The sequence below is a fragment of the Schistocerca serialis genome, chromosome 2 (assembly GCF_023864345.2).
Source record: "Schistocerca serialis cubense isolate TAMUIC-IGC-003099 chromosome 2, iqSchSeri2.2, whole genome shotgun sequence".
NCBI lineage: Eukaryota > Metazoa > Arthropoda > Insecta > Orthoptera > Acrididae > Schistocerca > Schistocerca serialis.
The window spans coordinates 148,428,564-148,455,021 of NC_064639.1; the positions used below are offsets into that span (position 1 = coordinate 148,428,564).

The 26,458-nt window shown below is 41.3% G+C and overlaps 1 protein-coding gene across 1 annotated transcript in view; it reads right to left on the reverse strand.

Annotated features, from left to right (window-relative positions):
- LOC126455813 (uncharacterized) overlaps positions 1 to 13,211 on the reverse strand; it is a 39,774-nt gene extending 26,563 nt beyond the window's left edge. The window contains exons 1-2 of the mRNA XM_050091574.1: positions 12,883 to 13,211; positions 10,703 to 11,412 (exon numbers count right to left, since the gene is read on the reverse strand). Of these exons, the coding sequence (XP_049947531.1) occupies positions 10,703 to 11,412; positions 12,883 to 13,035 (863 nt within the window). The 5' untranslated portion in view covers positions 13,036 to 13,211. The remainder of the gene's footprint in view (positions 1 to 10,702; positions 11,413 to 12,882) is intronic.
- Between the last annotated feature and the right edge of the window lie 13,247 nt (positions 13,212 to 26,458).

Genomic DNA, 26,458 nt, shown 5'->3' on the forward strand with positions numbered 1-26,458 from the left:
TGCCTTTCTCGTAGGCCTCGTTCAGGTGGCATATTACGTCACCGGATCAAAGTCGACGTCGTCTTTCCAGGAGTATTAATATTTCTCCCGGCAGTGTATTTACGGTCTACGCCTATACCTACATCGACATCTATATTATGCGAGTCACCTTACGTTGATATTACTATAATTTTCCTTCCCATCTGTCCCATTTGGGAATGTTTATCAATCGAATTCATGTGGGACGCCTATATCTACATCGACATCTATATTATGCGAGTCACCTTACTCTGGTACTACCATAATTTTCCTCCTTAACTGTCGCATTTGCGAACGTTTATCAATCTAATTCATGTGGGACGTGAGTATCAGCCAAGTATTCATATGGTGACATTGCTATACTGAGTGAAAGTGATGAAGAATTGCATGATTTGCTGAACCGTCTAATGAGTGCAGAGTATGGATTGAGAGGAAATCGAAGAAAGACGAAGGTAATGAGAAGTAGTAGAAATGAGAACAAAATGGCTTTGAGCACTATGGGACTTAACATCTATGGTCATCAGTCCCCTAGAACTTAGAACTACTTAAACCTAACTAACTTAAGGACGTCACACACATCCATGACCGAGGCAGGATTCGAACCTGCGACCGTAGCAGTCGGGCGGCTCCGGACTGAGCTCCTAGAACCGCTAGACCACCGCGGCCGGCGAAATGAGAACAGCGAGAAATGAGTACAGAATACGGAATGGGAATAAGTTGAGGAAAGACTTAAGTAATGATAAGTAGCAGAAATGAGAACAGCAAAAAACTTAACATCGGGATTGATGGCCACGAGGTAGATGAAATTAAGGAATTCCGCTACCGATGCAGTAAAATAACTAATGACGGACGGAGCAAGGAGGACATTACAAGCAGACTAGCAAAGGCAAAAAGGGCATTCCTGGCCAAGAGAAGTCTACTAATATCAAATATCGGTCTAAATTTGAGGAAGAAATTTCTGAGAATGTACGTCTCGAGTACACCATTGTATGGTAGTGAAACACTGACTGTGGGAAAACCGGAACAGAAGAGAATCGAAGAATTTCAGATGTGATGCTACAGACGAATGTTGAAAATTAGGTGGACTGATAAGGTAAGGAATGAGGAGGTTCGGCGCAGAATCGGAGAGGAAAGGAATATGTGGAAAACACTGAAAAGGGGGAGGGACAGGATGATAGGACAAGTTCGCAGAAGAGCTTCTGTGAGATTTGGAAGGTAGGAGACGAGGTACTGGCAGAACTGAAGCTGTGGAGACGGGTCGTGAGTCGTGCTTGGGTAGTTTAGATAGTAGAGCACTTGCCCGCGAAAGGCAAAGGTCCCGAGTTCGAGTCTCGGCCCGGCACACAGTTTTAATCTGCCACGAAGTTTCACATCAGTGCACGCTCCGCTGCTGAGTGAAAATCTCACTCTGGAATTCCATTTGAAAGTTGGCGGAATTGCTGTAAGTCGCTAAGAAAAGAACTTACCTGTCATTACCGTTCTGATAGAGCAAAAAAATAAGGAATATGCTTTCATGCCTACTAAATGTCGACATTATTCAAAATACATGGCTCTCTTTATCATTTTAGTCTGGGGGAGCTTAATGTGGCTCTGTTTATGAAACCTGTCGTCACTTTAGTGGCCGACATGCGTCACAGTCTTGCAGCGTTACCGCCTTCTTGTAGACAAAGTATCGCCTGCAAAGAGCCTAATGGAGCTTCAGGCGTTATTCACTTGATCATTTATAAAGCGTAAGTAACACCAAACGATAATGTAAAATCACGAACCTTATCTTGCAGAAGTTGCTTCTAGCCTGGAAAACGAGGAATAACACGAGAATGAGAAACACAATAACACACTTGTAATATTAGGTTAGTGCATAAGTCCACACCATTTTTCCATACGTTTAATAAACACAACAGATACACGTAACAGAGAGTTTCGTCATCAATAATATTTTCCCCTTCACTCTTTACAAGTCTCCCAATGATGGGGTAGAAATCACGTGGTTTTGAGATGAAGAACTCATCGCGCCATGTTTGGAGCGCATTTTCATCCGGAAACGAATTTCCTTGAACGCTGTTCCATAGAGAGCGGAAAAAATGAAAATCTGAGGGCGTAAGATCGGATGAATTAGGTGCGTGTGGAATGACTCCTCAACTCGTCTCTTTACAGTGTATTTTATCAGACTAGCGGCATGCATGGAGGCGTTATCATGGAATAGCACCACATCACCGCCTTCGTAGTTGTTGTACTTACAGTGTGTTAACTGTAAGACGGCTGAGTTGTGCGGGGAGTGCGGGGAGAGGGGGAGAGGAGGAAAGGAGGAAGCAAGCATTGGCTGGCGAGTGCAGAGGTGACGTTGGGGGTGGGGCGGGGGGGACAAGGCACTCCTACCAATTGCAGTGCTGGCACTACAAATTGCGCGTCATGCTTACACGAAAGCAGACGAAAAGCTTGGAAGTAAAACTCGCTTTAAATGTTGTTCGTAAACGAAACTGAAATCGTCATGTACATTAAAATGTATCTAATTTTGCGAGCATCGCTACGTAATACTGGTTTCCTTCTAACCGTAGGCCTACCGGTAGGGGTTGTTGGCGACTCCCGAGATGGGCCAGCAACTGCCTCTTCACTCATTTTGATAATGTTTAGCACAACTGCACAATAAAAACATGCAGAACAGTACAGCACAAAACAATAACGAAGCAGACGACAATGGCTACCTAATGTAATGTTGGTAGCAGTCGAAACTGCGTGCCTACCGAAGCCTCCCGACGTTTACCGACTTCTACCGATTCAGGACGAGGAAGGGGTCTGCCATCTAAAAGTTTACACACTGTACATTGCTATGTCTCACTTGTTAAATATAAATGACAGCAGTGATGGTTACTCATTACTACAATTACCTATACTACACGAAATCCTCGCTGTTCTGTCATATGCATAACTTTCTGTTTTCTGGCTGCGAGTAGCTCTTTGTAAGGGGAGTTGTTGCTTTGTTTGGTCTCAACCACTCCTTTCTTCTCCTTATGTTAGCGTAAAAAGACCACCTAGCGAGGTGGCGCAGTGCTAGCACACTGGACTCGCATTCGGGAGGACGACGGTTCCATCCCGCGTCCGGCCATCCTGATTTAGGTTTTCCGTGATTTCCCTAAATCGCTCCAGGCAAATGCTGGGATGGTTCCTTTGAAAGGGCACGGCCGACTTCCTTCCCCATCCTTCCCTAATCTGATGAGACCGATGACCTCGCTGTTTGGTCTCTTCCCACAAACAACCACCCAACAACAACCGTAGAAAGACCACTTCTCGTCACCACGAATGACCAGTGTTTTTCACAAGCCAATTGATGACGAGCAAACAGAGATGCACACAAGTGTCGCACGATGGTGCAATGGTCACGATTCATCACATTTGCCAGTTCTCGAGTACATTGTGAATTAATGTCGAGGTCCTGCTGAACGTGAAGTCACTAATGTCAAAACGGTCCTCTTTCAAAACACGAAAACCATTTTCTGTGATGCTCTGTCCAGTGGCATTACCCCGGTAAACGGCCCTAATGTTTCTGTCTGTCTCCGCTGCCGTCACACCTCTATTGAACTCAAACGGAACGGTACGTCGGAAATGCTCCGATTTCTCCACTTAGCACTCCATTTTCTAGCATCCACAGGCCCACTCACTATGTCGAAATGATAAATAACAATACGTAAACGCAAATAGCAAGAGTGAACTACAAACAAAAATTGCCAATTGATAAATAAACCCATAGTAACCAATGAGCAAGACAAAAACGCTACGAACTTATGCACCAACCTGTATGATACAGACGAACGACACATCATTCCCTTTAACTTACACTTACATTCCTGAAAATTTAAAACATCTTGTATAATTTGACATTGTTGAACGATTTTCCTTGGTCGAAAAATCATACGAAACTTCGATTTTTCGTAAGTCTTACTTCCATCATCAAGCAGAACCTCAAACTGCCTCTTTGACGACTTTAACTATCCTCTAAGATATAGACTCTATAAGTCTAGTTTTGTTTGCTAGGGACTGTGTGGAACTGTGTCGACAGAAACATAGCATCAGGCAGGTCTCCCCTGACTGCAGTTTTGCTAGTAGAGCAAAACTCATTTCACATCATCGTTGCTCACAGAATCTATGTTGATTCCTACAGCGTAACTGTTCGATGTGCAAGAAATTTATTATACACTGTCCGGTTACGTTAATGTGACCACCTGCCAAAAGCCTGAATAGCACCTGTTGCAGTCCGGACCATTGCGAGTCAGTGAGGGTCAAATAGGTTCTGGAAGGTACCTACAGAGATATGGAGCCATGCCAACTCCAGCGATATGGGCAGCTGTTCTAGCTTTCTCAGCTGAAGTTACATGGCGTGAGAAAACCGATCGAAGTGGTCGCTCAGATTCTAGGTGGGGTCGCATCCGAGCAGTTTGGTCGTCAGGGTGTACGGTAAACTCATCCTGGTGCCCTTCGAACCACGCACGAAATGCCCGACACGTTTCATTGTCTTGCTGGTAAACGCCATCCTGTCGAGGAAAAAAAAACTGCTTGTAGGGGTGAACATGGTCCCCAGAGATGGCTGCATACTTGTGTTGATCCATTGTACCTTCCAGAATGACGAGATCACCCAAGGAATTCCACGAAATAATTCCTCAGACCATAGTTCTCCCTCTTTCGGCATGGAACCATTCAAGGCATTTGCTGTCAAGACGTTTCATACCCTACACGCCTGTCCGGTGGGGCACAAAACTTGATTCGTCTGAAAAGGACACCTTTTTCCACTCAGTGGACGTCCAGTGGTGGTACTGGCGTGCAAACTGCGGTTTTCGTCGCCGATAAACAACAGTCAGCATGGATATGTGAAGCAAGCGCCTGATGTGGAGGCCCATATGCAGCAATGTTCGCTGAGCGGTCGTTGGGGAAACACTGTCGAAAGCCCTTTGGTTCATGTGAGCAGTCAATCCCCTCCTGTGTCCCTGCACTCCCTCCTCAACTGTGTCCCTCCAACGTCCTCCCCTCCCCAGCCCTCTTCGACGCGGCACCGCCCGTCTCGCCCCCTCTCTCCCTTCTCACTCATCTCCATGCCCCTTGCAGATCCCTCCTCAACTGTGTCCCTCCCACGTCCTTCCGTCCCCAGCCCTCTTCGACCAGCACCTCCTATAGAGGAAAGCCTGCGCGCCCGCTCAGTGACGTCACGCACGTAGTCTGGTGCCGGTGCTCGCAGTCCGTTTGGCCACAGCAATAGACTGTTACGGGAACCGTACGAGGAAAATTCGTAAAGAAATCTGACATACCTCTCTCATGAATTACAAGATTTCCTTTCTCAAATGACCCAGTTCTTTTGTCTGTAACTTATTTCTGCATACCTTTTAGCCCCGACGTAAAAAGTGGCTGTAATAACTTTCATTATCTGAGGCATCAAAACTCCCAAATGAATGGACCCATTTCATTGTAGTTTATTTTAAAGGTGCTTTAATGGGGATTGTCACGACTTGTTTCATGGCAGTCTGGTTAGCCGTTCAAAGATCGTCAGCTACACAAAGTGCAATTGTTTGCCACCAGTGTGCACTTTCCCAATACCATTCCTAAACTGTAAGTGCTGTAGTATAAATTGTAAATCTCGAAAAGGCCAATCTAAACGTCTGCAACGGTATACATTTATCTTTTATGGCTGACCACCATTCACCATTCTTCCGTTTTGCAGTTCCTGTGTAAGACGATTTTTAATGACAAAAATTTTGATTGAAAGCCATCCGCGAAAGATTCTCGTATGCTCTCGCGGACTTTCTTTTAGGGGTTTTGTTCTGTTTTTTGAGTTAAATATTGCATCACTTTGACGCAGGTCTAATAATGTGGACGGCACTTTGCAAAGTAGCACACTGGCAGCTAACATTTTACGGACACTGTTATTGCCGCTGTTTATTCCTTATGTAGCAAAATCCATTTTAAAACCTGATTGGATGATATACCCGTTAATTAAAAAAAGAAACACGAAAATTGGGCAAATAGTGTTCGAATTATAACACCCCCTATAGAGAGGCACTGGTAATAAGCAATAGTATGAGTCGTTTCAAAAACTAACACTGCCCTGAAAGACATGTTCTACATATGTTTTAGTCCACCATTTCAGCAACCTTGTATTCATGCTTTTTTTAAAAATTTAAAGAAATTTCTCGTGTTAATATTTTTTAAGTGAAATGCAGTTCTAATGAATGATATGATATCTCTTCTCAGTTTGTGCACCTTTCCCTAAGAAAGTTTCTTTCCATTAAGAAAATCTCACTGACCTGAGATGAGTATGTAATGGTATTGCCATAAAGTTTTGGTATGCCAATACAAATTTCAATGAATTCTCTTTTCCCAGTAAGTTAACTAAATTTCCATTATGTATTGAAATTACAAGAGGTCTCAAAATACAGATTACCAGGTTAGAATTTCGCTGCTCTAAACTGAATACCTTTGAAGAAAGAATGTTTCTGTACTAAGAAGTATATACTTTGAAACAAACTGTTTGCATGAATTGCACATAAATAAATTTCAACTACAAAGTAAACTTTCATTTCATCTGTTGAGAAGTTTTATGACGTGATGTGACCTGTGATGAAATAATTGTGAAAAATGAACACTTACCTTCATTTGGCATCACATTTGGGCTGCACTCACCAGTGGCTTAGATACTTCATCCTTCCGTAAGTTTGGGGAAAGGGGTGGGGGTGGTGGTTCAGCTCTATTTAGTTGCAATACTTTAACAGATCATCATTCCAAAATATATATACTGGTAATTGTTTAAAAGTGGAAAACAAGTTTCATCTACTGACCATGCTGATATGAATGAATGCAAATTAAGTAAAAAAATTCTGTGTATGAATGAATTTATTTATTTCTTTTGTTCATCTTCCATACACTCTTGTCAATAATCACTAACACATGGAATGAGAAAAATTTTAGATTATAGTGGTTCACAATAGAAAATGATAGATGTACAGCATGAATACTATGTAGTGACAAAATAATTAAGACTTATGGACACCAAGGCCAAACATAAACATAACCACATTCTTGAGACTTAAGTTTCATAATTTTAGGAATAATAATGATAAATTTTGAACAACATTAATGATTAAATTGCTATTTTATAATCTCCAGGGTAGTAATGGAAGGTCTTTAAGTGGGACACTAAAAGAATGCAAATAAAACACTGCACCATAAAGTTTTGTGTAGGAAGAATGCATATGAAAGCACTGTAGTAGAAAAATGGCGATGCATATAGACATTATATTAGGTCACCCTGTAAATTGCAAGTAATTACCAACTGTAAGTGTATGTTATGTGGCAAAAATGTGTCAAGTGGTGTTGGAATATGATCTGGTTACATTAATTAGATTAGGTGAGTGAAAAGCAATTGTGACAGGCTTAAGCTTTTTTAATATTCTTTTATAAACAAATATATTCAAAAAGCCAACAGAAGGGCATACCTGAGAGTCCACCTCAGATATTTTTCTCCTCAGCAAAGATGAGCTAACAAGAAGGCACTTTATGGCACAGAGCAAGCATCTATTTAAAGAGCTCAGTAATTAGTCAACCTGAGAATTAGTGGCACTCAATAGTGCTTGTAACAGAAGTGAGAGCTGTTCCACAATTACATTACTATTAGATGAGGAGACCTGCCAATCATTATACACAAAGAAGGCCATGAAAGTACTGCAAAGCCCTCCCCTAACGGCTTCTCCATTTGTATTAGTAGTAAAATATATGCAAACATGATCTACATAAGAAAATGTTGAGAAAACAACAGTTATAACAGCTGCAGAGAAAGTAGTAAACTCAGAAAAAGAGAGGCAATTGTCACAGCATGCACATCTGCACTCATAACAGTGACAGTAGTAGAAGACAGAGGAACACCACAAACACTATGTGAAATCGAAATTTGTCTACCTAAAGAATCCATAAATACTATAGTAGCTTTTTCAACAATAACAATTAATGAATCATTACAAATTGGCAGATTTCTCACATGTATCACAAGCTAAAGTAATAACTTCAGTATACAAAGAAAAGTGTTGCAGAGAATGTAGAGAACTATAGAGCAATTTTGCTCTTGTCTCCCATTTATCACCAAAACAAAGTAACCTTGTTTGCAAAAAAAGTGGAGTCTGCTATAGCACAGTTTGTGTAGGTTTTTCTCAAAATAATAAAGGAAGGTGATCAAAATGGCATTGTCTTGTCATTGTCAAAGGCATGTGCCATGTTGGGCCACATAACTTTATTACACAAATTAGAAATACTATGAATAAGGCATGCAGCAAAGAAGTGGTTTAAGTCATACTCGGAAAAGCAAGCGAATTGATTTTTAGGTTCCACATACTATAAAAAGATTACTATTGGTCCTCTCTGCCTGCCACACCCCCTCCCCTCCCTCCTGTATGTAGCATTCACCACCCAACTTCAACTGAGAAAAAATTAGTGTAAGATTCTTTATATTAAAGATTAATTTCTTTGATAAAAATTTCACGTTAGGCTATTAGTGTTGATAGCTGTTAGCAGCTGTATATTAAAATATTTATACAAACTCTCAGCCATAAGTTACAATTTGGTAAGTTTGACTAGTTTCAGATTAACCTGACTAGTTCAGCTTAAGAGGCATTTGTTGATGTGGCAATATTACTGATGACAGGTTTTGTATTAATGATTTAAAAAGAATCTAAGATAAAGATTTCAAAGTTATGTTGTAAGAGTTTGCAGTTTTCGCTGAGTGTTTTTTGAAATTTTTTTTCCATTAACCTTTTTACAGTAGTTGTTTAAAAATATATTGACACCAACCCAAACAACACTTTTCATTATTGCCTGGGATGAATGTCCATTGCAGCATACCCCATCAAATAATAAAAAGTCATTTTCGTGAAGAGTAGCAAGTGCTACTGCACAGGCAATAGCACGTTGATTCGTACAGGCAAGAAAATCTCTTTCATGTTCTTTGAGAAGTTTGCTGATGACAATATAAGTGTAGACAATCATATTTAAAATAGTGTCTGATGGGTATTTTAGTCCTCCATGATCAAGTCTCTGTATCAAACTAAAATGTTCGTTTATTGGCAACTCCTTTTCAATCACAATTTCATTAAGGCAACTCTCACATTTCAGCTTCTTAATCACTGCATGAGCACAGTAGCCTGCAATGAAAGTTAAAGACGTTGCAATATCTTTCACTGAAAGAACATCGTCTTGAGTTACACTGACTTCTATGTCTAATGTGTCTGTTTCTTCAACTTCAGAAAACATAAAATTTTTTATGGCCCCTACTGTGATATTGCCATAGGAAGGAGAACATAAAACTAAAGGCATTACACTTTGAATTCGAAGCTTCTTTTCTGCTTCATAGACTTGTGTCACTGAAACATTGTATTGGGAACCTGCAAGCTGTCTATACTTTCCAAAACGCCGCTCAAGCACATCTGTTTGTAGCTTGGCTGTCAGTAAATAGCTCATACCTAGCTCTTCAGTACAGTATCGAGCAATCTCTACAACGGCATATGTTGTATGTTGAATAGCAAAAAATGTTTCTTTTGTGAGAAACCCACTTGACAAACCTTTTGCTTTCCACACATCAAGCCAGTCTAGAAAATCTAGCAAAAATTGCATAGAAACGCTATCAGTTGTCAACGGATCCATATAAGGATTCTGTTTGTGTTTCCCTTTAAACACTGATTTCACATTCATGACATCAAACCATTTTGTTATTATTCGAATGTATTCTGCTGTTGATGGTGCATGTCTCAAATCAAATTTATCACTAGCTACCTCAAGGCCCTCTGACACATGTCGATTGAATATCTGCAGCACTAATTTCATGCTCTGTTTTTCTAATGATGTAGGGCAAAGTGATTTGAGAGACAATGTGTGACAATATTTTACTAAAGAACTGGAATCTATGTCATAAATCTGTTTCAGTGTTTTAAAAGAAGCTACAGAAAACTTATTTTCTTCCACTTCTTTTCTAACTGGAAACTGAGGATAAAACATATCTTTACCATCATTTTTTTGGTTCAGCCACACATTTATTATGCATTTAACAATGTGTATGGCATCAATTAAAAAGAAAAGTGGGCGATTAGGATCAGATGGATGTTTAAAAACTATATTAACAGCTTTATCCAGAGAAAACATTGACATGGTTTTGCTATTGATTTTGTTGTTGTCAGTTACCACACAAAAAACCCTATAGCCTATTAGTTCAAGGCCATTTATTATGGCCAGTAGCACATCGTATAATGCATTAGATGAAATGGTTTTCACCGGTAAAATGTGAACAACATCCCTGTACAAAGACTTGACACTCTGCAACATAAATACAAATGCTGAATTTGCAGCACATTCAGAGTTATATGACATGCCCAAAACACTACCTCCTTTATATTCCAAATAAGAATTTAGATGAATTTCATCTACACTCAAAACAACATTGACATCATCGCTGTTCAAGTATTGAAATTTCTGTCTTGCATAGGATAGGAAATTACTTCCCCCAAGCCTTTCGTGAGATGGATTCACATTAAATTTGCTGCAGATCCTACGCAGAGTGCTTGGATGTGGCATTTTCATTAATGAGCTACTACGTAAAAAATTGTAAGCGTGAGATGAAATTGAAAATAGCAAACAACACAGTATCATAAATGTAGAACTAAACCTATGATTAAATTTCTTTACATTTATGAGACTAACTTGTTCATATATAAAGTCTACCATCTCCTTTTCACTCTCCTGTAAACTGTCTTTCAGCACTCCTAGACTGTCTTTCACTATCTCTACAATACTATCTATAGAAGTTTCTGAGTGCCCACAATCTGTGTCTGAAAACTCCTGCAGTACACTGACAATTTCATGGATATTGGTTACAATTACAGGAAAAGATCTTTTTCCTAATGTCTTAATTTGTACATCTTTCTTAAACAATGAAACATTTAAATTACTATCTATAACGACAGAATGTGTGATTAATGGTGCTGGATTTCTTATTATCTTTAAAAAACAAACAAAATCACTGTGTTTTTCGATCACACTCCACTCGTTGGGCAAATCCACTTCCTTCGTACGCAACATCAACTCTTCTAAAGAACTGAAGCTGAAAGTGTTTTCATAGTCCTTCTGTGATGCTAAACTATATTGTAACGCTGGAGCTAACTGCTCATTTTCAAGCCTTTGCTTTTTCTCCTCTGGCCCTTCACGTCTACTTTCTTCCTTTGAAAGGTAGGAAGGACAGTTTGGGAGTAGTGATGGAACTGCATCTGGTCTCAAACGTGGTTTGAGAAGGGGGGCTCTTAATAACTGACCAGTCCTTTCATCCACAATTTGTGTTTCCCAAATAACATCATCCTTGTGGAAGTGAACATGACATACCTGTAATTAAAAATGAATAAAAAATGAAAAAGGTGCTTACAACTGAATGTGATGACAATATTAATAGTGTGAAAACAATTTATGAATATAAAGTTAGTTTCTAGTTCTAAAATACAAATAGACTCCCAACTAAAATGCAGAAGAATGCTCAAGTGATAAATGTGGCCATGGAATAGTAACTCTATAAAACAATAACACTACAATATCAAAACACATGCAGTTACATGTCATGGCAACAAGCTCTTAAAGAGATGGTGAAATGAAGAAAGTACTTTCCCCATCAAAAATTACAAACATTGACTAATGTTTGTAGTATAATTCAATAACAGTGACAATTTTTTTTATAAGTTAGCCTTGAAGCTCATATTTACAAGAGGGGTGGGATTTTTGCTTAATGTCTTGCTCTATTCCCCCCCACCCCCACCCCACACACACACCTCGGACACAAGAAAGCATGATGACACCAAACACACACAGGTGTAATCCAAGAAGCAACTGTGACACAGTAACAGAATAATACAAAGTAATTGTCAACACTGTGTAACCTTTAGAACTATGAAATACTTAAAGGTAGTGCTTTTTATCAGATAGACACTGTTTTGCTTTTGATATCAGTTCATAACTTACATGAAAACTGACAGTATGATGAACTAATACATTGCCACTTATGTGCTACCTATTAGGCTAAACATGAGTACACAATTGCTTTCAAGTACTTTAGCTGTGTATCTATAAGACAGCTGTGTAGGCCACTGGCATGTATCTGAAATTCCAGACCCAGAAAGTAAGAATTTGTAAAATCCACAAGTATTTTTTATATGTTTTCACAGTTTCTCCCTTTGCATTTTGTGATGGCCTGTTAATCCATTCATGTACTCATTCATTTTTCCTGTCTATGGTTCACTGTTAAGTCTAAAGCCTACTATATTCCCTAATAGTAACATTCCTTGCAATGACTTCAAATTCCCACCAATAATTTATTAAAAACAAGCGACTGAGACACTGTTTTTACTTCATTTTCAATTTCTGGGTACACCACATTACTTATTTTTGAACAGGCAACTTCCTAAAGACTTTTACAGCAAAAAGAAACACAAATACAGAAGCAGAATACATCGAAAATCGTCTGTATCTTAAGTGCACGTACTTAATTATAAACCGACTTTTATTCCTAACAACAGGCAGCATAAACAGTAAGTATAAAGATATACTGAGATATTTAACTACGTAAGTATGACTGTGCTTAGGCTATACTGGTTGAACTTGCAGAATACAGAATTCATGTAACCTATACCAGCTAAACTGTAGAATTGCCAGGGCAAGAAAACGAAACGCTATTTTCTTCGGCACTTATTCAGTTAAGATCTGATATATTAGTCAAAATGTCGCTGACCTTCCTTACTGCATAAGTGCCTATTCTTTGTTAGCACACTTAACCTCTTTTAAGAAATAAACAAAACAAATACTTACTCTTGAACTTGAAGAAGGAGTGAAGTTATCTCTGCGAATACTTGACAACCATTTCTTTCTCATTGCTTCATCCTCCGGAAATTTAAACACGGTTACTTTTGGTCCACCGTCGTAATTTCCTCTACAATTCGGCACACAACAACGATACGGCATTTTGCAGGCAACGAAATTTTCACAGGCAAGAAAAACAGATCACCAGTTTAGTGCACAGAAACTAAACAACCAAATCACGTACACTAACGCAGGAACACCATTCACTATAATAGTAAACTGACGCGAAACTCGCCGAACGACTATTCACAAGCACTGTTCCGTGAAACTGTTGAAGAAAGGACTATCTGTGTAGCCATCTTGTGACGTCACGCACTACGTAGACAGGCTTTCTTTTACAGGGGGTGCTGCTTCGACGCGGCACCGCCCGTCTCACCCCCTCTCTCCCTTCTCACTCATCTCCATGCCCCTTGCAGATCCCTCCTCAACTGTGTCCCTCCCACGTCCTTCCCTCCCCAGCCCTCTTCGACACGGCACCGCCCGTCTCACCCCCCTCTCCCTTCTCACTCATCTCCGTGCCCCTGTGTTTTGCTCATCGTCATCAGTGTGCTACATCAGTGTTGTGTTTGGTGCTGTTCTCCTTTTGCCACTCAGTGGACCTACAGTGTGTGATTTTACTTGTGTGCTGGACTTGTACATAGTATTACCGTCAGTGATTGTTATGTGCTAAGCCGTCCGTCGATACTTTTATGCTCCAGTCATACTTAGCCTTGTGTTCTTTTAATTGTCCCAATGTATGGTTTTTTTGTGCGCTACTTTTTTACGGTTTTTTATCTCAGTTTTACAGCCGCCCTTTTTGTCTATTGTTTTCCATAATGTTCCCCCCTTTTTTTATATCTATGTACATCATGTTTTCTCCTTTATGTTATTTTTAAATGTCCTCTATTGTATGTTTTATGTCTTTCGGATGAGGAGCAGCGCATATGCTGCTCCCAGCCCGCCCTGATGGGGAACTGAAATACAATAAAGCAAGAAAAAAAAGCGAGCGGTCAGTTGTTCAGGTTGCACATCTGTTCGTCCGTACATATCTCTCCAGCCGTCGTTCGCCCCTGTGATCTAAGGGACGCGGTGCACAATAGTTGCCGACGTGCCGGGTTTGGATAGCATCATTTCGCCATGCACGGTATACGTCAATCATGGCGGCGCGGGAATGGTTTATAAATGTAGCCGTTTCGGAAATGCTTACACCCTTGGTTCGAAAGCCAATGATCACGCTCTTTTGGACGTGAGACAAATCGCTTCGATTCCGCATTACGACGACTGCTCTGTATTCCAAGTGGGCCCCTCTCCCCTCCTCCCGCTCAACACGCTTCACAGCACTCCACTGCAAGTGCTGCCACCTGACATCTGTGAGTGGTTATCGTACGTTACCGTCGAACATAGACGGTGCTCACATAAATGTGACTGGACGGTATATAAGGGGCAGTTAAATGGAAATGAGAGACATGCAAAAAAAAGTAAATTAACTGTTTATTATTTCAAAAATAACAGACATCCCACTGTGATCAACACGGTTGATGCCTTCATCGAAAAATTTGCGGTCGCCTACAGAACAACGAATTTTCTTCAGGGCTCCAAAAATATAGAAATCACGTGAGGAGAGGTCGGGACCTTGTGGAAGATGTGTAACTTCGGCAACGTAGTAGAAACAACCTTCAGAATATAGCGTAGTTGAAACAACCTGTCAATCAAATGACTGCCCACTTGTTGCGACCGCCCACTTGTTGCTAATATTGCTTCGACTATGCCGCATAAGTTTTGCAAGGAAGCCCTTGAAAGGAGTATACTGGAGCACACTTGTATGTGGCACCAGAATAAGATAAGAATATGAATAAATTAAAATGAAACTAGTATACTATACACGATGAATATCTGTGATAAGCTCGATAATGTGGACCACTGTGCGCGAGCACATATCCAAGGATATTGTAGGCGCCCCGGTGGTCCTGGTCGCCTACGGTGGACTGGAGGCCGAGCGGTGACCTCTCCAGTTGTCAGGATACTAGGAAATGACTGTGGAAGCGTCAGAAACGCCTTTATTCCTGCCGAGTACAGTGTGGCTTGGTGATATCAACGACCTTCCCCGAGTCCTCGCTGACTCGTAGCGATGACACCAGATCCGGGCCGCACAGTCTTGATAGCGCAGCGCCGCGTGCTGTGACGTAGCGGAGGAATGCCCTTACTTCGGCCGCGCATTGCTGGTGGCGCCTGGCTGGCCGGCTGGCTCGGCTGCCGACAGCAACCCGCTGCGCGTAGGAAGCTCCGGGTTGGAGTCCCGACGCTGTCGGCAAGAGAGGCGTTCTCGTAGTGCGGAGTGTACTCTATCCCACTCCGTCTTCTTCCCTGCTCCTCCTGGTGGCTCGTCCACGGTGGACGGAAGGAACGGGCTGCAGTCCCCCAGTGTCGTCGGCTCACCCGCTTGTGACGGCGGATGCACAGGGCCTAGGCCCCGCACGATCTCGACGACGGCTCACTGATGTGGTCAGCATTGGCGGTTAACGAGTCTGCCGCGATGTCTGCTAATCCTGGGTTGATTGACAGTGGCAGCAGAGAGGACCAGAGCTGGTACTGTCCCCTCACGTTCGCTGCTGGATGGGCCACCCGTACTGCAACATCTCCTTAAGGGGCTCCGGAACGCCCTATACTTGCAACGTTAAAATAACGCTTATAAATTACATCTTTCCTCACAAAGTATTTGAGGTAGGAAATTGAACTTTTTACAGATTATTTATTGGAAAATGGGCTACAACTTAACACAGGGATTTTACAAAATTTTTGTTCAGTTATTAAAGATGATTTTTTTTCAATTGTAATGAAAATTCACAACATTTTTTTGCAATTTTTTATTTATATATTCAAAAATATACAGTTTTTTGGAAAAAGGATGTGTTAAATTATGCAGAAGGTACTGTGTAACATTTACTGAAAGTTTGAAACAAATATGTTTGGAAGATCCTTAGAAAACATGTAATTAGTATGAGAAAATAAAAGTTTTGGGAATCGAGCGACAAAGATTGGATTAACTTTTTAGTGCATTACAGGTCCATAGGATGGATTATCTTCATCCTCTGCAAACTCTTCCTCCAGCTTCCTCTTGTTCCTCCTCCTGTTTACTCTTGCTTGTATTTCTAGACTCTTTACAGCCCTGTCTGCAGCCCGAAGGCGTTCCTTGTCTAAAGCAAGCATCGCTCGTTGGTGTGTTCGTAGATTTTGCTACCATTTTCTTCAGTTGCAGTTACTGCAACACTGTTCCAAAAGGTGGTCATGTATGAACACTTATCACATTTCAGTTGTATTTCACTAGCAAGTCCTACGTGCTTTATTATGGAGAGTTCCAGACCAACTTCACTACAATGAATACATCTTACACAGTTTGAAAAAATTCCTTTGAGAACCGACATATCAAATATTTCATTCACATCCGATTCGCCCATAAAACATTCATAGTTTTCACTCATTGAACCAAGCTTCTTCTGTGAATTTTCTTTCCCACTTTGACTGCTATGGGCAGGTGTACTTGAGAGGTTAGGTTCACTCACTTGGTTATCGTCTTTATTGTTTACAGTAATAACACATACCTTTGGCTTTCCAACATTTCTCCTTTTCTTAAAAGCCTTCAGAGGATTTCTAATAACTTTACTTTTACTCATTATTATACTTCAACAAACAGAGACTCAAGAAACAGAATTAATTACGAATATTTTCGAGATAACGACAGAGTAAATAAACATGAAACAATCGACAATCACACCAGCGATATATACTGAACCATCGCAGGTTAGCCACAACACATACTTTATCTCACATCACTAAAATGTACCTGATGAACACGGACGTTAATAATAACACCATTTGACAGCAGTTTAACAGCGCCACAGTGGGTCACGCCCATGTAGAACACATTTCAAAAAAAAATTTAAAAATAGTTGTAGTCTTCGGAATTGAATAAATTATATATCTATTAAAAGGTAATAGTCTGCAGATTCAGAAAACGCAAAAAAGTACAAATTGAACTTTTCATGATTTTGAGCCTTTCCGGAGCCCCTTAATATAGATTAACATGTCGATCAGCGAGCTGAGCGCTACGCAGCGACCCAGTACACATCTAACTGCAAGTCTAACTGCGAGTGTGAGTGTCTTGTTGCTATCAAAGCTGGCGTATTTAAAGGAAGCACGACTGACGTCCTGACGTCATGCTCGTTTATAATGAACGCATTCGTTCCACTTACACTGCTGATTCATCTGTCGTACTCGCCTCTTAGGTGTTCTTGCGACAGAGCTACGTGTTGTTACGGCAGACTTACGCGAAGTTGTGAAATGCACTACAGCTGACGCTATACCTCTCTCTTGCACTCTACGAAAATCTCTGTCTAACACAAACCCGCGTGCTAAGCAATTCTCTCTCGCCTGTTGTGTGTAACCAGGCCATTGCACCTGCGTGACGACACATTCCGATATATGTGCAATCCTCTAACCTCTTGGCTAATTTACTGCCTCTGGCTCTCGGCATAGGCAACGAAACTTTGAGAATATTCCACGTTTCCAACTCTTTATTATTCCGCGACACTATGATACTGTACTGCTAGTGTTGGAGTAAGAGAGCGCTTGGCGCACAGTTGTAGTTAGCTGTTTGTGACGGAAAGACGCTGGAGAAGGCGGTTTCTGTGGTGTGCTGCCACCAAGAGTTAGATTAGTGTAGGTATGTCAATATTGATGAACCTGGAAGCAGAAGTCTACAGGCAAATAATTTAAAGATTTAAATAACTATAATTTCTGTTTTCGCCAGCACGTTAATACAGATGAGTTAGCTGATAATTTGTAATTGTTGAGTCACCCCAGAATCTATGTAAACAGTTTTGATAAAAAGTCTAGTCAAATATTTCATTTTTGTGATGCTTTTGAGATTTGTTAACAGAGCTATGTGTAATTTGATGATTTGCATTTATGTTGGATTAATGAACAATACTTGCTGTTTAAATCTCATTGTTTGTGAATCAATTGTGAGTAATGTAGTTTCAATTGTCAGAAGTTTCTGAAAAGACAAGTTTAACTTGCAACACAATTTTGCTAAAAACTGAGTGTTAGCAATTCACCATAATTAGTACCGCCTCCCAGCCCATGTCATAAATTTTTTGAATAAGTTAAGTTTTCGTAAATGTTCTCGTTTATCGGACAAAAGATTTTCATGTGCATTTCAAGCATTATGGCCAGCATTGCACACTGTTGAACCTGTAATTAGCATATTCATATCTTACGGGAAACCAGAATATATCGCGTTACAGAATATATCGCGTTTAATTTATTTGTTATGTGCACGGGGAGCATAAGTTATCAGTTTTCAACAGGGCCAGATGATTCAGTGCCTAAGGGGCTGAATGTATTTTGCAGTGACTGTATTTCTTTGTTGGTATTACGAGTTGCTTTGCCCAATAGATTCTTAACGTTTTGCTAACAATAACACAGAGTAAGCACACTACTTGCACTTACAAGACGCAACACGACAATTCGAGTTCAGTATCCATTCCACAGTTCAGATTTCATTCAACATAATAGTAAAGTTATTTTTATATTTTTTAAAGAACGTTACACTTGGAACGTTACACCCTTGCGCATCCTCCACGCAATCCGATCTCTCCCCACGCGATTTCATATTTTTGGAGCCCTACAGGAACATATTCGTGGCCGCCGATTTGCTTCGCACGCCTGGATAAAATTATGCTTCCGTAGACAACCGCAACATTTTTCCGTGAAGGCACTGACCGTCTTGTCTCACAGTGGGTAATGTACTAACAGTTCCGGCAATTACTTTCGAATTAACACATAGTTTACTTACTCTTTTTCCATCTGTCTCGTTTTCATTTGATTGACCCTTATACGAGAGTACGAAATGTGATTCATAATTCTATAGCAAACTGACCGTAGTGGGCTATGCCTGTAGTTATGTCCACCTATTCTTCAACACTGCAACGACCTGCGCCTTTTTCGTACCATTACATTGCTTTGTCTTATCAGCGCATATACTTCGTGGTGCTACAGTGGTGTGCAAGTAAGAAGACGTGTGCGTGATCTGCGCAGACGGGGACAGAAAATACTTTGCGGCGTCGCCGGCGTGCTCTCTGTCATTATTACGCGCCACACGTTCCTGCCCTTACCTACCCTGGAACACGGAAAAGCTGGGGTGAGCGCCACATCGTGCCACAATTTCTGCTTCTCACTCTCAGTCCCGTCAACGAAGGAAAAACATGGGAAAAACTGTAGCAGCAAATTTTTGTACAGTGACAGGAGGGAGTGTCATGAACAACATATTAAAAACCTCCACCGGTGGGGTGTGAGCGGGGGGGGGGGGGGGGGGGGGGGTAACGAGGGTGTTTAAAGATCACATTTTTGTGTTTCATCTCGAATAGCTCGGAAACCGCTGCTTCTGGCGAGAACAGTTCTCAGCATAAAACTGAACTACGTTACATTTTCTCCAATAAATGCCCTATTCATTTTTTTCTCTAGGATTAATAGTTTGCGTGTTGCAGGGGATGGAAAAATCGTAGATTGTTGGAAGCAGTATTTTTAATCATATAAAATTAGTGTTTACTGATAAATGAAGTGGGTTAAGAACAAATATTAAATACGTGTACCACGTCTATGCGCAATAAAGCTGTATTAGGGTATAAATTGTTTTCTGGGGATGTAGCAAGGTAGAGGGGGCGGGGGTTCAAATGGTTCAAATGGCTCAAAGCACTATGGGGCTTAACATCTGAGGTCATCAGTCCCCTAGACTTAGAACTACTTAAACCTAACTAACCTAAGGACATCACACACATCCATGCCCGAGGCAGGATTCGAAGTTGTGACCCGACTGAAGCGCCTACAACCGCTCGGCCACAGCAGCCGTCGGGACGCGGGTGAAGAGTAGACATTAGAGGGAAGCTAAGTCACCGAATTATGGTGACGCACTTTGCTCCTTCATACGTCTACAGAATGAAAAGCGAGCAGATGATTCCCAAGTATATGTACCTCACCATATCACATGAAGTAACTAGAGGATGTTTCACGAAGTTATCCTTACGAATCACTAGCGATGCAATGTGTGGACGTGCTCGGGCAGAGGGGGTGGGGACTGTTTATTTTCCAAAAAGTGTTTTAGCACCATATGGAATATATATGTGAGTTACTAATGTTCAGCCGGCCGAAGTGGCCGAGCGGTTCTAGGCGCTTCAGTCTGGAACCGCGCGACCGCTACGATCGCAGGTTCGAATCCTGCCTCTGGCATGGATGTGTGTGATGTCCTTAGGTTAGTTAGGTTTAAGTAGTTCTAAGTTCTAGGGGACTGATGACCTCAGATGTTAAGTCCTATAGTACTCAGAGCCATTTGATTTGAACTAATGTTCAAATGTGTGTCAGTACCTAAAGGGCCAAACTTCTGGGGCCATCGGTCCCTAGACTTACACACTACTCAAACTAATTTAACTAAGAGTACCACACTCACCCCTGCTCGAGGAAGGTCTCAGAACCTATGGCGGGAGGGGCCGCGCAATCGGAGACATGGGGCCTCTAACCGCGCGGCCTCTCCGCGAGGCCAAGTTACAAATATAACTGACACAAAATACCTACACGAAGAGAATCTACGTAGAAATCTGCACGCTGCTCTACGCTGCTGGAGGGGAAACTGATTTTTCGTCATCCTGTGCGGCAGCTGTAGTCTTCTTCTGCGTAAGGTTTCTTCCCTCTCCTCCTACCCCCCCCCCCCCCCCCCCGGCTCCTCTCCCCACCCCCCGGCCATTCGATTTTCAGTTTACAGACAGACTATACCTCCCCACCATTTCCTGTCCGGTTCTCAATGTGAGTAGGCAATATAACTTTATTGAACTCGTGTTTATATAGTGGATTTATTCTCAGTTTATGAAATGAGTAATTATTTACAGTTTTTAAGTGAATTCTTAGTTAAAACGCTTTCATGTATACAAAGGCTGAGAAGTGTATACTTAGTAACTCTGATGTTGTCAGTGACCTTCGCAGAGCTGGAGGAAAAGTGTTTGTTCAAAATGTTCTGGGTGTGAAATCTTATGGGACTTAACTGATAAGGTCATCAGTCCCTTAGCTTACACACTACTTAACCTAAACTATCCGAAGGACAAACACACACACACACCCATGCCCGAGGGAGAACCTCCGCCGGGACCAGCTGCACAGTCCGACTGCAGCACCTTAGACCGGAAAAGTGTTTGGATTGGTAAAAGTGTCACCTTGCTTCTCTCTGTCATGGACAGCTTCTTGTGACTGTGTTGCACTGTCTCGTTCGTGAATTAACGAATGGACAGAAAGCTGCTGCACTTGCCTTACCATTAATCGTTTTGCTGGTACGAAGCATAAAAGCGTTCCATTCATGAACTGGTAACAATTGTACAATGTTTCTCACTGAGCGGGGCCACTTACCACACATCCACTATGTATCTTCCGAGGTGGGCGGGAATGTATCTGATGGAATGGGACTGATCACATTATAGTACGGAATAATCATCTGCGGTAATGCATTGCTTGACTTATATTGAAATATCTGAAGTTCTGTAACAACTAGTTGACCTACTTCTGTCGCAGAGGGAGACAATTTAAGCCCCTGACCCTCTTCAGCTGTTTAGGAGAGCTGAGATTGGAGTGATGCACTTGATACTCCTTATGCTGTGAAAAATATTCCAGCCAACGATAATGCAGGCAATGAAATCGAAATTGTCAAATACACTTGGAGCAGGCTCTTCACTGTGGTAGACAGTAGACAGCTCCAGCTGTTGACCCTTTTTACTTTATAGCTCATGTTTTTTTTTTTTTTTTTGGTCATCACTCTTCTGACTGGTTTGATGCGGCCCGCCACGAATTCCTCTCTTGTGCTGATCTCTTCATCTCAGTGTAGCACTGCAACCTACGTCCTCAATTATTTGCTGGATTTATTCCAATCTCTGTCTGCCTCTACAGTTTTTACCCTCTACAGCCTCCTCTAGTACCACAAAAGTTATTCCCTTGTGTCTTAAAAGATATCCTATCATCCTACCCCTTCTCCTTATCAGTGTTTTCTACATATTCCTTTCCCCTCCGATTCCGCGCAGAACCTCCTCTTTCCTTACCTTATCAGTCCACCTAATTTTCAACATTCATTGTAACACCACACCTCAAATGCTTCGATTCTCTTCTGTTCCGGTTTTCCCACAGTCAGTGTTTCACTACCATACAATGCTGTGCTCCAGACGCACATTCCCAGAAATTTCTCCCTCAAATTAAGGACGATATTTGATATTAGTAGACTTCTCTTGGCCAGGAACGCCCTTTTGTCTTTGCTAGTCTGCTTTTGATGTCCTCCTTGCTCCGTCCGCCATTGATTATTTTACTGTCTAGGTAGCAGAATTCCTTAACTTCATCTACTTTGTGACCATCAATCCTGATGTTAAGTTTCTCGCTGTTCTCATTTCTACTACTTCTCATTACCTTCGTCTTTCTTCGATTTACTCTCAATCCATACTCTGTACTCATTAGACTGTTCATTCCGCTCAGCAGATCATGTAATTCTTCTTCACGAAAGTGAAGATTCGCTGATGACATTGCTACCCTGAGTGAAAACTTCGTTCTTGGTCGTCCACCCTTTTTATACCCTCTTGACTGTTGTACATATGTATATGACCCGTCTCTCCCTATAGCTTACCCCTACTTTTCTCAGAATTTCGAACATCTCGCACCACTTTACATAATCGAACGCTTTTTGCAGGTCGACAAATCCTATGAACGTGTCTTGATTTTTCTATAGTCTTGCTACCATTATTAACCGCAACGTCAGAACTGCCTCTCTCGTGCCTTTACCTTTCCTAAAGCAAACTGATCGTCATCTAGCGCATCCTCGATTTTCTTTTCCATTCGTCTGTATATTTTTCTTGTAAGCAACTTGGATGTATGAGTTGTTAAGCTGATTGTGCGATAATTCTCGCACTTGTCATCTCTTGCCGTCTTCGGAATTGTGTGAATAATACTTTTCCGAAAGTCAGATGGTATGTCGCCAGACTCACACATTCTACACACCAATGTGAATACTCGTTTTGTTGCCACTTTCCCCAATAATTTTAGAAATTCTGATGGAATGTTATCTATCCCTTCTGCCTTATTTGATTTTAAGTCCTCCAAAGCTCTTTTAAATTATGATTCTTATACTGGATCCCCTGTCTCTTCTAAATCGACTCCTGTTTCTTCTTCTATCACACCAGGCAAATCTTCCCCCTCATAGAGGCTTTCAATGTATTCCTTCCCACCTCTCCGCTCTCTCATCTGCATTTAACAGTGGAATTTCCGTTGCACTTTTAATGTTACACCCTTGCTTTTAATGTCACCGAAGGTTGTTTTGACTTTGCTGCATGCTGAGCCGGTCCTTCGACAATCATTTCTTTTTCGATCACAGTTTTCCTGCAGTCATGTCGTCTTAACTTCTCTGCACCTCCTATTTATTTCATTCCTCAGCGACTTGTTCCTCGGAAAATTTTTGTACTTCCTCCTTTCATCGATCAATTGAAGTATTTCTTCTGTTTCACATGGTTTCTTCGCAGTTACCATCTTTGTACCTATGTTTTCTTTCCCAAATTCTGTGATAGTCCTTTTTAGAGATGCCCATTCCTCTTCAACTGTACTGCCTACTGAGCTATCCCTTATTGCTGTATCTATAGCCTTAGAGAACTTCAACCGCATCTCTTCATTCCTTAGTGCTTCTTTATCCAACTTCTTTGCATATTGATTTTTCCTGACTAATGTCTTAAACTTCAGTCTAGTCTTCATCACTACTACAGTGTGATCTGAGTCTATGTCTGCTCCTGGGTAAGCCTTACAATCCAGTATCTGATTTCGGAATCTTTGTCTGACCATGATGTAATCTAACTGAAATCTTCCCGTATCACCCGACCTTTACCAAGTATACCTCCTCCTCTTGCGATTCTTGGAAAGAGTGTTCGTTATTACTAGCTGAAGCTTATTACAAAAACTCAATTAATCTTTCTGCTCTTATTCATTGTCCCAAGCCCATATGCTCCTGTAACCTGTTCTTCTACTCCTTTCTCTACATCTACATTCCAGTCTCCCATGACTATTAGATTTTCATAACCCTTTACGTACTGTATTACGCTTACTATATACTCAAACGGTTTTTCTCTCACTTCGTCTTCAGCTTGCGACGTCGGCATGTATACCTGAACTATCGTTGTAGGTGTTGCTTTGCTGTCGATTCTGTTAAGAAAAACCCTATCACATCAGTATAGTTTATGTAGTAACCAAGATACTACACTTCACAATTAGGCTGTCATAGATTACAGTTTCAAAATGGCTGTCTCTCGGCAGCCGTTTATAAATTTCAGCATAGGAATCACACTTGCAAATAATTTTTTGGTACGCTGACCTAGGTTTCGATGTCTTCACCAGAAAGAAATTTTAAGAAACCCTGTAAAATAATACATAGAAAATTAAGTTTGACAAAATTATTAACCAAGGTGACAGTTGTCATGGCATACAAAGGTTGCTTACGTAAAACCGTAAAATTACATTGCGAGAAAGCTGTGGCCAGTTATTTGCAACCGGTTGGCTGTGTGAATCCTGTACTGAAATGTGACACAGATTATCCTTGTTCTGCTCTTAAGAGCTGAGTATTGGCTCCTCAGGTAGTTTCTGATCATTATCTTATCATTCTTGCTAAGCAGAAATATAATTTTACGGTTCTAACCTTTTGTCGATGTCTAGGGATCAAGGATACTGTAGCAGGCTAGTGATACTCGATTCTGAGATTGTAAATAATACTATTTGCAAAGTCATTAATACACACAGAAGATATTCGATGTTGCTGAGTCACAGTCACGCAGCATTTTTTGAACGAATCCACTGTCGTCAGGCTGTATTTTTCTTCTGTACAATCTATATTTCGGCTTTTACGCCATTGTCGAGTATAACGCTAAAAGTTCCAAATCTGATCAAAGTAGGTAAACAAGAGTAGCAGAATCTTTTAAGAAGAAGAGTCAAAACATTATGACCACCTGATTAATGGGTTTTTGGTCTGGCTTTGTAACGCAATAAAGCAGCGGTTCTGTGTGGCGAGGACTGGACAACTCCTTGTTAGATTTTAAGAGGTATGTGGCATCATATGCCTACGCACAGCTCACGCATTTCCCGTAAATTAGGGGCTGCTGGTATGTAGGCGCGTAGTTGTTTCCCGATAGCACCCGCAGGTATTCCATAGAGTTCAGGGGAATTGGGTGGCCAAGACATCAACGAAAGTTTACTATCATGCTCTTCAAACCAACCGCGCGGGGTGGCCGCCTGGTGTGAGGCGCCTGGTAACGGTTCGCGCGGCTGCCCCCGTCGGAGGTTCGATTCCTCCCTCAGGAGTGAGTGTGTGGGTGTTGTCCTTAGCGTAAGTTAGTGTAAGTAGTGTGTAAACCTACGGACTGATGACCTCAGCAGTTTGGTCCCATAGGAACTTACCACAAATTTCCACATTTTTTCCTCAAACCACTGTAGTACGATTATGGCCTTGTAACGCGGACTGTGATCCTCCTGCATGTTGTTGTCGCCGTCTGGGAAAATAACAAACATGAACGCGTGCAGTCGTTCCATAATATGTTCACGTGGTCCACAGCAGATGTTAGCAGCGAATACTTTATTCAAGAATCACAAGATAAGGAGGTATACTTGGCTCAGACAAGGAGACACGGGAAGTCAATAAAATTCTTCTGTGTTTGAGACCGCATTGTCAATTACAAAATTTCGACGTTTCGGCGACTACTGCAAGACGCCTTCCTGAGTTAGCAATACATTGATCTCTGCTACACTTAAATACTGTCTTAACCGCTTCACGTCCCCGCAGTGCAACCAGGTGGTATTCATTCTCATGGTGGGCATTGGTCATAATGGTTTGGTTGATCAGTGAATAATAATCCAAGCAGTAATGCTCCTTTCATACGAAATTACTCCTGTGTCTGTCGATTACTCCCCATCCACAATAACACGCACATCAAGAAGCTTGAAGAACTGTTTGCAAACCTGCTAGGCATTCGATACAGCCATAGTGTCTGTACTAAGTACCAGAGTGGTTCTGACTGATAGTAAGTTTAGAGACACCGACTACGATATCATTTCTTTTAATATGTATTAGGTCACTATGTGTAAAAAGCGCAAAATTATTTTCTCCTGTCTGTTGTCTTCCGGAAACCATAGTCGTTGTTGTCGACAAGATAATTTTGTTTGAAATAGGTTGTCTCGGCCCACAAATGTGGACCTTCGTTCATTATTTTTTTCGCAGCAAGTACGTAGATTTTTCCGCTTATAGAATGATGTTCCACAAGTATGGATGTTCTAGTTCTTAGTTTTGACACTTGAACGCAGTTTCTTGAAAAGAACGATTCGTGTGTTAGCTTAGAGTTACACGTATGCTGAAAATGGCTGCGGCTACAAACCGGAAGATTTTTAAAAAAGTTTTATGCCTAAATATTAGATGGAAAATCTGTGCCTTACCAAAGTTCGC